Source organism: Sarcophilus harrisii, chromosome 3 (genome assembly GCF_902635505.1).
Source record: "Sarcophilus harrisii chromosome 3, mSarHar1.11, whole genome shotgun sequence".
NCBI classification, from domain to species: Eukaryota; Metazoa; Chordata; class Mammalia; order Dasyuromorphia; family Dasyuridae; genus Sarcophilus; species Sarcophilus harrisii.
Genome location: NC_045428.1, coordinates 500710096 through 500726204, shown reverse-complemented (window position 1 = coordinate 500726204; position 16109 = coordinate 500710096). Strand labels below are relative to the sequence as shown.

The following is a 16109-nucleotide window of genomic DNA, read 5'->3' as shown; positions in this document are numbered from 1 at the left end:
CAAATCTCTGACTCCAGGGAGCCAACGCAGAGCCTAAAAAAGTTTTTGAAGCTTGATGCCTCAGGTTGGAATTTAGAAATTGGGAAATTGATAAAGTAGTAAAGGAGAATGTCCTGGAACCAAGGCCAAGCTCTCATGGATCAGTTCCGGAGATCTGGAGTCTCTAAGAAGCAAGTCCCAACAAGGATGGATCCTTAAGAAGGCACCAGAGAAAACAAGGAGTCTGAAGAGATGCCTTTGGGCCCCAGCTCTGCTGTTTATTACTTGGGTAATTTTGGACAAGCTGCTTTCCTTCCCTGAGGCTCAATTTCCCTTTCTGGTAAAAAGAGAGGTTAAAAAAAAAAAAAAAAACTCTTTAGGAGTTTTTAACATGTGATCTATGAACTTAAAAAGGGGTTTGTGTGTCTTTTTTGGTACAATTGGTTTACTTTGTAATCTTATTTTACTACATGTATTTAAAAACATAAGGAGTCTACAGGTTTTTTGCCAGACTACCAAGGAGGTCTATGACACAGAGTTAAAAACTCCTGGACTAATTTGATTTCTAAGATTCTTCTAATATGACTAGTCTGTGATTCCATGTAGTAGATTGTTTTGCACTTTATAATAATAAGGAAATGGTCAAGATAGAGACAAAAATACCACAGGGAATCTCAAGATCAACCTGAAATAGATACTAAGAGGAAATATCCAAATTCTAAAGAATTCCAGCCCTGGAACAAGATGGTTAGAGGATGGGTGTGTTTATGTTTGAGAATGGAGAGAAATCATTAGCTACTCATTAGAAGCAATAATTTTGGCAGTTAGCAGTAGAAGCTGTTCTGAGACTCTCAAGGGTGTTCTCTCAGGCTATAAGCAGTAAGGTTCTCAGAATAGATTTTGTTGACTAAGATATTAGCTTGCTTTTCACACTATTGCCTTAATCTCCGCCAACTTTAGGCTTTCCTTCCCTGCCCTTTCCTTCCCAACAGTTCCTAGGTTATGGAACAGTTTTCCACTATCAATTAAGAGACTGGAAATTATCATCATTGACAGAAATATTCAATTATGAGCTATACATTCATGGTCTTTGATTTCTTGGGATCTGCACTGAAAATTGCAAAGTGTAGTTAGCTGGGAAGTAGGTGTTTATAACAGAACATCACAACTGTCATGGACCTTAGGGATCTTGACTCCAATCTTATTTTACAAAGCAGGTAAAGGAGGCCTCCCAAAATGAAGGGATTAATGCAAGACATCACAGATAGTTAGTAGCAAAGATAAGACTAGAACCCAAGCTTTCTGAATTCCTTGCTAAGGTCGTTTGGAACTTTGAAAATCATTCTCATTTCTGAGACAGCTTTAGTGTAATGGAAAGATGTGGTTTTGAATTCTGGCTGTGCCATTCATAGGGTAGGTCATTGGGCTTGCCACTTCTCTCTGAATTTGTTTCCTTGCTTATAAAAAAGAGAAAATCTTATTTACTTTATTGTTTTATTTACTTCACAGGGTTGTTTTTAAACTATAAAGCACAAAACAACTATAATCTATTAAGCATTTCCTAATATTATGCTAGAAAGACTATGTTATTTCAGACCTCAAAAGAGATTTGAGAATATGTGCCCGAGTGTTTCAAGTAGCTATTTAGTACCTTACTAAAAGCAGCACCTGGAAAGATGCAAATATTTAAGCTAATGTTCAAAAAAGAAAAGCAAATCACAATAAAGAACTCAAAAATATGGAAATTTACTATGAAGAGAACAAGTTTATTACTAACAACACTTTATTCAGCTAAAACCACGAAAATAATCCATACACAAATGCTTAGGAAAAAGTGCAAAGTTTCACAAGCAATATCCATAACACACCCTGGTCTCACAATAGGAAAATCATCTGCAACAAGGAAGATATTGACCTGATGGAGTTATGGTAGCTTAAACAAAGTCACAATTCTACTTTCAGACCCCAGGGTGAAAATTTTTATTGTCACACATCTAATAAAGGAAAACAACACTTCATTTATAACAGAGCTTGTAATTCCCCCAGCCTTCAACAGAATAAAGCAAGGGGGCATGCGGTTATGTCTGGAAGAACTGTCAGGGTGCTGTAAACATTACCCACCCTTCACCTCTGTCACATTGAACACATTTCTTCAGATACATCTCTTTCTATAATGAGGTTAAAGATACATGAGATTCAAATAAGCTTTGACTCCCCTGGGAGGGTATGCTAGCAGACTTAAGAAGGAAATTCCTTATGGAATTAATTCTGTAATTCCATTAGTAATTGATCCTTCACTTTTTCAACCTTACAATGTAGATTGCAGGAGTGTTAAGATACCTCTTACTGAATATGTTGGCAATGAAATGGACTTTGAGATCACCCAGTCCAGTTCTCTCATTTTATAGAAGCAGAAACTGAGTCCCAGAAGTGAGAACTAATTTGTCCAAGGTCATAAAACAAAGAACTAGAACCCAGGTATCTTGATGCCTGGTCTAATGTTTTTCCACTACAATTTCCTCAGGAAGAGGTCTTTGAACATTATGCAGATCTAGACAAGTCATTTTTCTCTGGTCACCAAGACATTTTTAAACCCAACAACTACATTCATACTCTTCTCTCTCAGCCTTTGAGTGGGGTTCTCAGATGATACTTTGGGTATATGTAGAACTTTGAAGCTAAGCTTGAGATCATTCATTTCCACAGAGACAAAACTCTCTCCTAAATGCTGCTGGAACTGGGAGGTAGGAGGTGTTACAGTGGAAAAACCTTGGATGTAAGAGTCAAAGAACCAAGACCCTCTTCTAGTACTTAACCAAGATTATCCAGCTAGCAGTTTATCTGTCTTGAGTCTGTTTCTTCATGTGCAAACTGAAGATATTTGTCCTGCCTCTTTCACAGGTTATTGAGATAATAAAAGATCATGTGTATAAAATACTTTGTAAACGACAAAGCACTATATAAATATAAGCCATTTAATTATTAGAGTGTCATATTGTAGGCATTAAAGACAATGTGCCATCATCCAAATAGGAATGGAAAGGCAGCATGGTATAATGGAAGGACTGGGAGCCTACAAACCAGGGCTCTTGGCTCTGAAACTTAACATTGGCTGTCTGACTGTGACCAATTTTATTTCTTTAAGCCTTTAGAAATTATTTCTAAGTTTTATTTTATTTCTCTAATCTTCAATTCTTTAAAAAAAAAAAAACAGGGATGATAATTCTTGTTCTACTTACCTTTCATTGATAGGAATACTCGATTCTCTGCACAAAAAAAATGAAACTGAATGTAGAAATATGGGTGGGTGCTTGGGAAATATTTGAATAAATTTGGCAAAGAATATCCTTTTTACTCTTAATTTCTAAAGTGTTATTAGGATCAGTTAAGTAATGCTATAGGAGTAGGAAAGCAATTAGCTGATATCTTTATTAAACTACTGTTAAGTAGGCCCAATCCATACCTAAAAATCCATGGATCTGAGAAGGCAGTGTGTGTGTGTGTGTGTGTGTGTGTGTGTGTGTGTGTTTCTGATGGGGAACCTAAAGGCCATGGTGATGTTGGTAACATAACTAGGAGGGTTCCTTAAGAATTTAATTGCCCCCTGCAACTCTCACTTACAGATGGGGAAAGAGAGGCCGAAGAGTTGAAGAGACTTGATCTGGTGACATTGCAAGTTAGAGGCAAAACAAGAAGCCATGCTCTGAGGCTCACAGTTCAATGCTTTTCCTTTATATCACCCTGTATTCTAGTAATAAAACTAGAAGGAAGAGGAAAGCTTGCTGAGCAAGATAACTGAGTGGTGACTTGAAGTAAATATTATTTTTCGAAAACTAAGATAGATAGGAGTTGTGAGTATAACTGTGCTGTTTAGATAGGCAGATGAACAATTCTCTGACTTGTTTTTTTTCCCCCTAGCTAAAACTTTGAGACAAAGAACAAAGGTTTCTCATGAATCTTTCAAAACCTGTAAATGAACAGCAGTGAAAAAAAAAATAACTCATTAAAATCAAATCTTCAAATAATCATTAGTCTGGGTGAAAACTATTGTTTCCCCATCCACTTCTCAAAACCATCTCCAAAAACATGAATTTCAAAAAATTCATAATAATTTAATAGAACTCAGACAAACCCATATAAGTTTTGAACAGATTCAAATTTTTGTCCCCATGTTTTTTTGTTTGTTTTTTTGGTGGTTACAAAACAAACAGTCCTCAAACGAACTCTCTTATTAAGGTAACAGGATGATAGCTTTTCACAGTCACAAAACAATGGGGGGGAAGGGAGGAGTGGAAGGAGCTAGAAAAGGGCAAAATGGAATCCAAAATTTTACCAAATGGAATCATATGGATGTTTTAAGCATTATCAACACAAATAGAAAACACTTGTAGCAAATATTGCTAGTAGCACTTCACAGAGCAATTCATTTCAAAATTATGTCCTCCAAGCTAAAAATGCTGTTGTTTCATTGATCACTGACATATTCCAGAAATACATATTATCTCCTTAAGAAACAAAGGTCTATTTCACACAATAACATATCCCCAAGTCTCCAATTTGCCAAAGTTCCTACATCTTTATGGTAAATATTTTATGTGTAAAAACGAACATACAGAACAAAAAGCTCTGGGCACTCCTTGAAATGGAGAAGACAGAATTTAGGCCATTATGGTAGAATGAATGAAAAGTGAAATCTAAGAATATCTTTATTGTACTTGTTGCTGTCTTTCTTACTCAAATCTAGGAAAATATTTGCAATATTATCTTCTTCTAGATTCCAAATGAATCTTACATCTTTGTTTAAACTCAACAAAAATGAATGCCTGAAGGAATTATAAGAAGTCAGTATATGAAATCCACATTCCTGTCTCCAGGAAATCTCTATCAGAAGAAAATGTGGCTTGCTTTTTAAAGCCTTCAGGAATCCATCTACTATATTCTCTTCACATATTCTAAATGTTTAACAATTCTTCTTAGGAAGTTTTTCTATCTTAACTTTAAACTTCTCAGACCTTAACTCAGACTCCTAGGAATGAAAATTATCTAATCCAAATCCCTTTTTAAAAATATCAGACTAGAGAAAGGAAGGAAAGTGATTTGCCCAAGTCATATACTCTCTTGCCACTTTTCCATTGCCTTGTTTGCTAAAGCTGTTCAATGGAAATGGGAGAACAACAGCTATTAGTCATCTTTCTCCATTTGAATTGCTTTTCCTTTTGAGGATCAACTAAACTATCTTTCAAACCTCTCTGAGGTTGGAGGATTGGGATCCTCTAACCTTTTCTCATAGGTCTTAATTCTGAGTTCATTTAATTTCTTAATTACATACATCATCCCCTCAAAGTTCTTTATTTTGTTGTGGTATGTGAATGGAGCCTGACATAATATCAAGTCCACCAAGTACAAGAAAGGAATTCTCTCCCATCCTCTTCCCTTTATCTACTGATATTAGCTTTTTAAAGCAGTTTCTCCATTATAACTCTAGGGCAAGTCACATTACCCTCTTGTCAAGTTTTTTCATTTTAGAAGTGGAGATAAATTACTGTCACAAAGTTGCTGTGAGCAAAATAGTTGGTAAACTATAAAGCAAATGTAAATTAAGACAGCCCTAGACATTTCTAATGATGAGGGACCTAAGTCAGAGCCTCTTAATTTAAGAGCCATGAATTTAGTACAAAATATAATATACATATTTAAAAATAGGTTGTATTTCAGTATAACTGATATCCTTTAGAAGTGAATATATTTTATTTTATGCATTTAAAAACATCATTCTGAGATGTTTTCCATAATGCTTTACCAGGATGCCAAAGGAGTAAAGGACACAAGAGGTTTAAAAAGTCCTGGGCTAGATGGTCACTTGTCAAGAAAGTTGAAAAAAGATTTTTCAGATACATGTTGAACTAGAGGCCATTGGAAATCCTTTCCACTTCAGATTCTCTATTACTATTCAAATTCCTTCCATTACTGTGATGGCCTCAATATAATCTGGACTTTCCCTTACAAATCTGGCTTGAACTATGAGTGTGACTTCTTATTGAAGGATTTTTTGGTATGCGAATACTTATAATGTACATAGATTTACACAATCTTCTCCCTGTCAAAAATGTTTGGTCTACATTTAAATTAATATTACCGTGTTCTGTTACTTTCACCTTTTTATGTATGTGTGTTATTGACTACTTACTTTTCTTCTACAAATATACACCCTTCTCTATACTGGCCTTTCTCATATTCCTTTCTGGTAACTTTTCCAAATAATATTTTTTAATTTAAAAATATGTCTCCCAACTCAGATTCTCCTTCCCAAGTTTCTAGGAAGTCTCAAAATGTTATGTCTTCCACAAATTAATACAAATCTATCCCTATCCTATCTTCGGTGCTGTAAGAGAAAATGTTAAATACATGCCTAAGTCCTAGGTCAAACACTATTTAAATCTGATTCTTTAGCCCACTGTACATCTACATACAAACCTTAGGACCCCAGAAATTCAGATGTTACCTCAGATTTGACCTATCCATCTCTCCTAGAACAAGGGAGCATCCAACCTCTACATAAACATCATTAGTGATGGGAAACTCACTAACTTCAAGGGCACAACACTGCATTACTGACAGATAAAACTGTTAGGAAATTCTTTCTTATATTAGGTCAAATTCTACCTCATTGTAAACTCCAGATACTGGTCCTCATTCTTGCCTAAGTCCACATGAACATATATAATTGCTATTTTAAATGATAATCTCCAAATATAGGAAGCTGGTAATCATGGTGTTCTTCTCTTTTCTTCTTTGTTACACTTGAATCCATATTGTCTGAGAACATTTTGAAAGATTCGTGTAAGTTAAATAAATTTGGAGGCAGCATAGTATGCTAGTTTGGAAGACCTGATGAAGTCCTGCCTCTGACAAAATTAGCAAAGTGATCAGGAGCAAGTCACTTAACATCTTAATATCTACCTAAGGGATATTCTAAGACAAAGCCATATGTGCAATATTGGTTATTCATGGGGGGAATTTCCTCATCAAGAGATTCCCCATATACATAAAAATAACAGGTCTTAATTAACAAGATAAATTTTAAAAATTGAAAGTATTCAATTCTGGAAATAATAATCTGAGTAATTCAATGTTTCATCTTGAATTCAATGTTGTATGTTTGTGAAGTGGCCAAATAAAATTCTTCATATCAGAATGAAATATATTATGTGGCTTTAATGATTGAAGGAAACAACCCCCCCCCCCCTTTTTTTAGCTTCATTCTACTTTCCAGACACTTAAAACAGATTTTTACTACCAAAAAAATATTGATCATATGGGTTCCTGTGCAACAATCTTGTATATTACAATATACATTCATAAAGCCAAATGAAAATTTGCTAGTTTTTTCATATTTAGTGCAAAGCCTTTGTCAACATGATTTATATGCAAAAAATGTGATTCTATTTATATCTGGTTACTTGCCTTTATACAAGTCATCCATGATTTAGCTTCAAGGACAAGGTTGGGGAGAGGTTAGGGGAAAACAAATGGACAACTTTTTACAGTGGTGGCAAAACAGTTTTTAAATGTTAACTGAGCTCAATTAAATAGAGCTTTATGGAATGAAAGCAAATTGTCTCCTGATCAGAGAAGCTGGAGAAATCAACCTTATTCTTAAGTAAATGCTTAAAGAATTTTTTATTACTGTCCAGCAATATAGTTTCATAATAATTCACTAATCTGTATTTGGTTCAGTTTTAAAACCTCAATGTCAGCTTTTAAAATTACTTTGTAATATATGATATTTCCACACTATTTGGTATTTAAATACTGAAACTAAATAGGAGGAAAACTTGAACACGATGACAGAGTAGTGACTTATTTTCAAGTAACCATTGAAGACTAAAGATCTCTCTTTATCTATAGTTGAAAACTAAGTTAGAAATAGATTGGGGTGCCCTAGTCAGGCCACTGTTTATGTCTGTAAAACCTTTAAGAGGTGATTATGAAGAGGATATGAAGTTCAAAAATTACTTTCAATTTTGTTCATGGCAGAATAGTAGTGTTAAAATAAAAAAGGGATGAAATAAAATATTTAAGTAATGATTGGTCTGAATTAGGACAACTTTCTCCACACTGAATTTTTAAACAATTTTGAAAAACAAGTAAAGTTCAAGGAAGCTATAATAAATTAATATCCTACCCAAAAACACCATTAATAGAATTAAGTTTATATAGCAGATAAATCTGCTTGAAGATCTGGTTCTTAAGTAAAATAAATTTATTTTTAATTGAAATTTGGAGTTTCATCTCTCTCTCTATCATAATCTTCCTTACAAGAATAACACTGAATTTTAACATGTTTCCCAAAGAATAGTAGTTTATGATTTAAGACTTGCTTGTTATGAAGGTCTTATGGAATATTTTTAAAACATCCTAGGGATTTGACAAAGTAGGTCAAGCACCTTTGCCATCTAAAGGATTAAAAAAAAAAAAAAAGGCAAGGCATTGACACCTTTCTCTGTCTGTGTCTCTGAATCTGCACTTTCATGTTCAATGGCCCCTGCTTAGGAGAGAAAATAGAACTACAACCTGTAGGGATATTATCTCAGCTCACACCAAAGCCCTTGGAAGGCACTGAGAGATTTGTCAAAAACAAAGCTTCCCAAGAGAGTTGCACTATTTTTCAATAAACATCAATATTTTTAAGATACACATGGGAAAAATACAAGTGATGAAGAGCACCTGAAATAAAGGTGCTAAAACCGTATGCTGTAACACCATCTTATCCTAATCTAGAAATTCTAACTACTCTACCATAACATACATGTAAAGGAAAACCCCTAACTGTGCCAGAGGGGTACTGAAGAAGCTGAGCTTTATTTTCACCAACATAATGCTTTATTCTCCTAAATAACTTGACAACCACGAACAATATTTGGAACATTTAATAAATTTTTATCTGAACTGTACTAGATATGGACGACACAAAAGAAATAAACCTAATCAAATTACAAGAGGAAAATTCACTCCTCTATGACCTCTTTCAGAGCTCTTCAAGTCGAAGACTAGAGAGCATATTTTAAATGCTCAGTGTATGTGACTTTTGGTCAAAATAACTAAAAATCTCAATTACTTCATTTCTTTTCAAATTTAAGTCTCTTTCAAGCTTATCCAACTTGGTTAAATCAGGTGACAAAAAAGATCCTGCTTCATTATAGATCTTAAAGGAGTACGTTTTGAAATAGACAAATGTACACAAGAAACAAGGTTAGATGTAGGTCTTGGATCTTTTGTTCCACATGACAGTGCAAAGAGCCATTTGTAGGGCAACTGCTTAGAAGATATCTAAGCAGATCGCCAGATCAGTCCATTCTTACTGGGCTCCAGAAAATTCTCAATCAGAGCGTCAATGAGTTTCTTTAGTTCTTCTTCCAATAAGGTAATATCACTGAGGGAAAAAAAAATTAAAAGCTTAGATACCCCTGTAACTCAAAATGTTCTCCCAATACCTCAAGGGTCCATAATTTCATCCAAGTCAGGAAATGGAGGCACAAGCCTTTAGATGACTGAGTTGCCATGGCCCAAAAACTCACCTGACGGCCAAGTCTCTAGGGATATGCCATTCTGATAACAACACATAGTATATACTCAAAACCTTCCTAAGTTTGTGCACTACTGGCACAGCCTTCAGGAAATTTGCAAGATGAGGCAATGGAAAAGAACTTTAACAGAAAAACTCATATCCTTAAAAATAAAAATTAAATTAAAAATTCCTCCTAAATTAAAAAAAATCATTCAAATAGATTTATACTCACTAAAAAATAGCTTACAACTACAAATTGATATTTGTTTAAAGTTATCTTTTAAATGTAAATTTCTTTATAAAAAGTTTTGTCACAATATTCTTGTGAAGTGTTTAGTATAAATATTACCATGTACATATTAAAATTGAGAAAACTGAGGTCCAAATAAATTAATGACACACTGACTCTAAAGAAGTACTAGAATAAAGAATGCTTAACTTTCTGTTGAAGGAAAAAATTGGGGTTTTGTAATGTAATCAATGTAACCAAAGAACATTGGCAGATGAAAAAGGTTTTAGTTAGAATAAAGCAAGAGGATATTCCTAGACCAAGGTAACTTAATGTAAAATAAAAATAACAGGAACTTGAATAAATTGGGATACTGGAATTAGCATTATTCCAAAGGACATACAATCTTTGAAGAACATCCCATTCAGATATTATAGAATTTGGTGAAATCTGAAATCTTTATGATAGTAGACAAGATATAACTGCCAAATAGTGGGGGAAAAAAAAAAAGACTGAATTTTTATTGCTATGTTCAGTATAACGTAACCTCCTTTAGAACATGACATGGTAAAAGGAACAATGTCTGCAGAGCCAGATGACCTGAATTCAAGTACAAGTTTTACTAAATCCTGGCCAAAGCAAATCACCACCTCATAGCGCTTTAGTTTCTTCTTCTGTAAAATGAACATAGCAATATTTGTAGCACTGACTTTACAGGGACAAGAAAAAATTCTTTAAAAATTATAAAGTGAGTAAAAAGTACAGGTCTAAGCTGTTTAAACTTCAGTTCAAAATCATAAATGTGACAAAATTCAAAATTATTACTTTGGGAGGTTGGATATTTGTCACAAAATTGTTGTCACTCACAAAATCTCTGAAAATCCTTTGGGAGCTTAATTATTGATTATGAAAGCACCTCACATTTATTACTTTAGAGCTATACCATGTTTAAGATCAAAATCAAGTTTGTTTTTTTTTTTAAGATTGCTTATCCATCTTATTCATCAATTTCAACTCTCATTTACTTTTGTTGTCTACCTGAAATTTTGCAACCCCTGAAGGTGTTTTTAGAATGTGATAGAGGCTGTGAAGATAACTGCTTAAAACATTCCAAAAAATGTTTGTTAACAATAAAAACATCTTTAAAATTAATACTCCATCTAGGTAAGTCAGCAGCATAGTTGAACAGAAGGCTAGCTAGTCAGGGGGTATATATTTGAATCCTGGCCCTGTCACTTACTACTTGTGAGCCCTGCTCAAGTCACCATTTTTCTACTCTTTCCTCATCTTTATACTAAAGATGGGGCTGCCTTCTATTTCAAAGTTCTCCTCTAATTCTGAACCTGTGATTCCACATCCTGGCTCTACTTGAAGGTAATGGACAAGACACTCAGTTTTCCTCATTTTTAGAACGGAAAGAGTATTTGCAGAATTGGCACCTTTGTGAGTTGCCAAGTTAAGTACCTACATCTTAGATTTATTGTGAGAAGAGTATCTTTGGCATTAAAAAGTCCTACCGAAGCAAGCTACTATTACTAATATGATCTTCTAAGAAGCTTCTTGTGAAATGAAAAACATTCATTGGGATAAACAAATTTTGGTGGAAAATTTTCATACCTTATATCTTCAGTGACCAGATGGTCACTTAACTTTTTTCTAAGTCATAATACCTTTTAGCATTAAGAAATGAATTGTTGACAAATAGAAAATAGAAAACCATTGTTCTCTGTGTGCTAAGAGATTTAGAGTTTACTGCTTGTGACTTGTCAAGGTCATACGTGCCCTCACGTTAAGATTAAATTCTCACCTCTGGTCAGGGGATGCACACATCTCGGCATAATACTTTATCTTTGGTTCAGTTCCACTTGTCCGTAGTGTAGCCACACAACCATTTTGAAAGGTAAATGTAATCATTTGGCTATTTTTACTCACAGGCAGTACCTATGTGTAAAAGTAACAAAGATGAATCCCTAGTCCTTCTCTTTTGTCCTTATATACTGTACTTCACCTGAATCAATAAAATTACTAAATTTATCTAATATTTATTAAGTGCTTACCTTGTTCCAGGTTTTTATGATCAGGGCTATGGTTAAAAAGATTAAACAAGATACAACCACTATCCTTAAGAAGTTTACAGCCTCGTGGTAAAAGGAAAATAAATTCTAATCCTATTAGAATATGATATGGATATAAGCAATCTAGTAAGAAAGAAGGCGAGACAGAATGATTACCACCAAGGAGGAAGTGAAGTATATAATTAGGGATGCTTTCTTAGAAGAGGTGGTCCCTGAGCTTGAAAGGAAGGAATTTTACTAAAAAATGAAATATATTTTTTAACAACTCTTTAAAAAGGCATCTTTGTTTTCCCAAATTTAAAATTCCCTTCTCTCTGTGACATATTTAATTGGAAAGAATATTTGCTGAAATGTTGATAAGCTACATTAAGAGACATTTTATGTGTCATATATATTAATACTTTATACTTTGGTAGATATATGAATTTATCAGTGTGCTAAATTCCATGGTACAGATCAAAACCCTTCAGTGCCTTTTTGGCCCAAGAAACATTTGTCCACATCCTCTAGAAAAGATCTAATCAGGGTATTAAGGGTTTTCATTCAATTCTTTTAATATCTATCTTGAGGGTAATGATGTAGCCCCTCCCCTTCCCAATCTTCTATAATCTCTCATTCTTCTTACACATCTAAACTATATCATATGGTCATTTCTCATAGGCCCTGTCTCATTCAAAAACCACTGTCAGCTACCAACAGCACTCTACTGCTCATAATGTAATTTCCTCTCTTTATTTCTTTGGAATTTTTTGTTTTCCTCTTAAAGCATACCTTCTATTCTTTCCATGAACATTCTCCTGGATAACCTGATTTCTTCTGCAAACATCTGGACAAATCCAGCCATTCTTCTCAGATTATCCTTTATACCTCATATACCTCATATACCTCATGCAGTACTAAGTTTGTAAAGTCCAAATTTAGGTTTCCAAGATCACCAATGATAAAGAGAGATGGCTAGAAATGTTAGCAGACTAGTTCCATTTTATATTTATTTTTCCTCTTTCAGATTTCACCTTCAAATTCTCTTCCAATAATATGGTTTTGCTGGATTTCATGCCATACTCTACTCAGCAGCTTTTTGCTATTTTATGAAGCAAGGGTGTTAATGATTAAGTTATTCTTCTTTATGAATGTTTTGCAAGCGAGTTTGTACTCTAAACCAGTGGCAGTCTCAGCTACCAAATCTCTTCATTTGACAAAGAGATTGAATGTCTGCTAGTCTACATAGTAAAATATGACTCTTATGATGGTAACTCTTTTGCATCAGTTATATTTTTCTACACTCACTTTCTTTACTTCTGTCCATTTTCTACTTCTGACAATTTGTTAAAATTACTATAAATGACCATATCTTCTCATTTTTATGCTTTCTTCCAATTTAGCATTTATTTTGACATCTAATCAGTTGCTAACATGATTACACAAAGACAATTGATTCTGAAATGACTGCTATATCTATGACATGCTATTTTTTTGGCTAAGATTGTCAAATTAATTTTCATAATGTTGAATTAACCAACAATTATTTGTTGACTGTGAATTAGTAGCAAATACCTACTATATACTAGGCACTGGAGATAAAATACAAAGAATGAAACAATTTCTACTTGCAATGAGCTTATATTATTATGGTGGGGGAAACTACACACAAATGAATATAGCATCAATATCAAGTTAATAAATTTATATTTATATACACACTTAGCTAAATATAAGGTAGTTGGGGGTAGGAGGAACTAGCATTTAGAGGAGAGATTAGAAAAAGTTTCATTATATATGGAGAGGAGAAAGTGGTCAACATTGGAAAGATCAGTTTCAATTGAGTGATAAGGTCAGAATGTGGACTGCAAAGAGTTGAAGAGGGGAAAAAGAAATGAAAGCAGAAAGAATAGACTTTTTAATGGAGTTTGGTTGAAAAAGGAAAGATAGATTTAAGTTCATAATGTAAGGGAAAAACAAGGTCTAACTGAAGTTTTTTTTTTTTTTTTGGAGGACAGAGAAGACTTTGGCATATTTTGAAGCAGTAGGGAAGAAATCAGTTGATATGGAGAAGTTGAATATAAGATGAGAAAAAAAGGATATTGAACATGATGAACATATCAAACACTTTTTGATTTTCATTAATTAGTCATAACATTCAGACATGAGGCTTTTGAATAGTTTATAAACATTTAGTATCTTTCATCTTTTGATTCTGAATCACATTTTCCAAAATATTTTTGTGGTGGTCTATTTGCTTTTGCTTATCATGACCACTAAGCTGAGAAAACTAAGTTTTATCAAATAAAGATGTTTTTTGTTGCCTTTGGACACAATATGAAACCAATTCTTCTTACTTCTTAATTTGAGTCTCAGAGAAGAATATGTGAGCTACTTTTCCATTTAGCTGCAAATTTATAGCAACTGGTTTTATTTATGGCAAGAATGTCAATATGTACATGTTCATTTCCTAAAATCTATTGATTGAATGGCAATTACACAAAGACCTGACAAGGAATAAACAATCAATTAAATTAATCCTTGTAGATCATTTTAAAACTATGTGGGTTTCATTCCCTCCCCTCTGTCTCCTTCTTTCTCTTTTCCTTCCCTCCCCCTCTCCCGATATTATAACAATCATTTGAGAAGTAAAAGAGGACGATATAGTACTAAGGGATATTTTGTATCTATGTCCATAGAATGAAGTTCTATTGTAAATAAATCTATGTCATCAACTCTTGAAAAATTCTCTAGTGGTTAGTCTTTGTATAAACTAGATAACTCTGTCACCAATCCTGTACTTGAAGTTTTGTTAGATTGGCAGGTCCTTTTAGAACTTCCATTCTGCTAGTATTGTCTTCCAAAATAAAGGATCGCCTCAGCAGCATCACAATAACAAAATCAAAGTATATATAAAAACAGAGGTATTTTATTTGTTTCTAAGTTTCAATCAATATCTATTATCAACTCCTAAGTTGTACAACACTATCTATCCCTTTTGGAGCTTCAAAATTTAGATGAAATGAAACTCCTCATATTTTTTTGAAAAACTAATTTTTTCAAGAAAAAATTAGACAAATCAATGTCAACAGATATAATAGAGACTTAAATAGATTAAGTAGGAATCCACCCAAATAGCAGCGTGGCCTAGTAAAAACAAACAGAGTTGGAAACTGAATCCTGAGTTCAAATCCAAATTTTGCTGTTTACTGCCTGACTTTAAGCAAGTCACCTAATAGTAATTCTTTAATAAGTCACAGCAATATGTGTACCAAATGGTATAGCATCTATATTTCTAAAGAAGCAGTTAAATGAGAGGAGAAAATAGACAATAAAACTATACTAGTAGGGGACCCCAAGTTTCCCCTCTCACTAGGCAAATTTAACCAAAAAATAAACAAGAAAGGATATGAATAAAATTCTGGAAAAGTTAGCTAGGATAGATCTTTGGATAAAATTGAATAGGAATAGAAAAGAATGTAATTTCTCTCAGCAACACTTGGCATCTACATAAAAACTGGCTATGTATAAGGACATAAAAACCTCACAACCAAATGTAGAAAAACAAAATTAATAAATGATTCCTTTTCAGATCATAATGCAATAAAAATTACATTCATTAATGGACAATGGAAAGAATAAAAATTAAATACCAAATTGAAAATCTTGAAAATCAAAGGAGAGTTAATAAAATTGAAAGTAAGAAAACCATTGAACTAATAAATAAAACTAGAAGTTGGTTTTATATGGGAAAAACAATGAAATGTTTAAACTATTGGTTTATTTGATTGAAAAAAAAAAACAAAGAAAAGAAAGCTAAATTACCAATATCAAAAATGAAAGAGATGAACACCACTAATGAAGAAGAAATCAAGATAACTGTTCAGAGCTATTTTGCCTAATTATATGCCAATAAATTTGATGATATAAATGAAATGGATGAATATCTGCAAAAAGATAAATTACTCAGATTAACAGAAGAAATAAAATATTTAAATAACTCAATCTTAGAAAAAGAAATTCAACAAATCACCAATGAACTTCCTAAGAAGTTGGAGGGGGATATGGGAAAACTGGGATAATAATACATTGTTGGTGAAATTGTGGACTGAACCAACAATTCTGGAGAGCAATCTGGAATTATGTCCAAAGGACTATAAAACTATGCATATTCTTTGATTCAAAAGTACTACTTTTGGGGCTATATCCCAAAGACATATAAAAAAAAGGAAAAGGACCAATATTTATAGAAACTCTTTTTGTGATAGTTAAGTATTAG

At 33.3% G+C, this 16109-nt stretch overlaps 1 protein-coding gene across 1 annotated transcript in view; it reads right to left on the bottom strand.

The window, feature by feature from the left end:
* Window positions 1-1718: 1718 nt before the first annotated feature.
* PGM2L1 (phosphoglucomutase 2 like 1) overlaps window positions 1719-16109 on the bottom strand; it is a 75288-nt gene continuing 60897 nt past the window's right edge. Inside the window, exons 13-14 of the mRNA XM_031961417.1 lie at window positions 11584-11717; window positions 1719-9412 (exon numbers count right to left, since the gene is read on the bottom strand). Coding sequence (XP_031817277.1) covers window positions 9310-9412; window positions 11584-11717 — 237 coding nt within the window. The 3' untranslated portion in view covers window positions 1719-9309. The remainder of the gene's footprint in view (window positions 9413-11583; window positions 11718-16109) is intronic.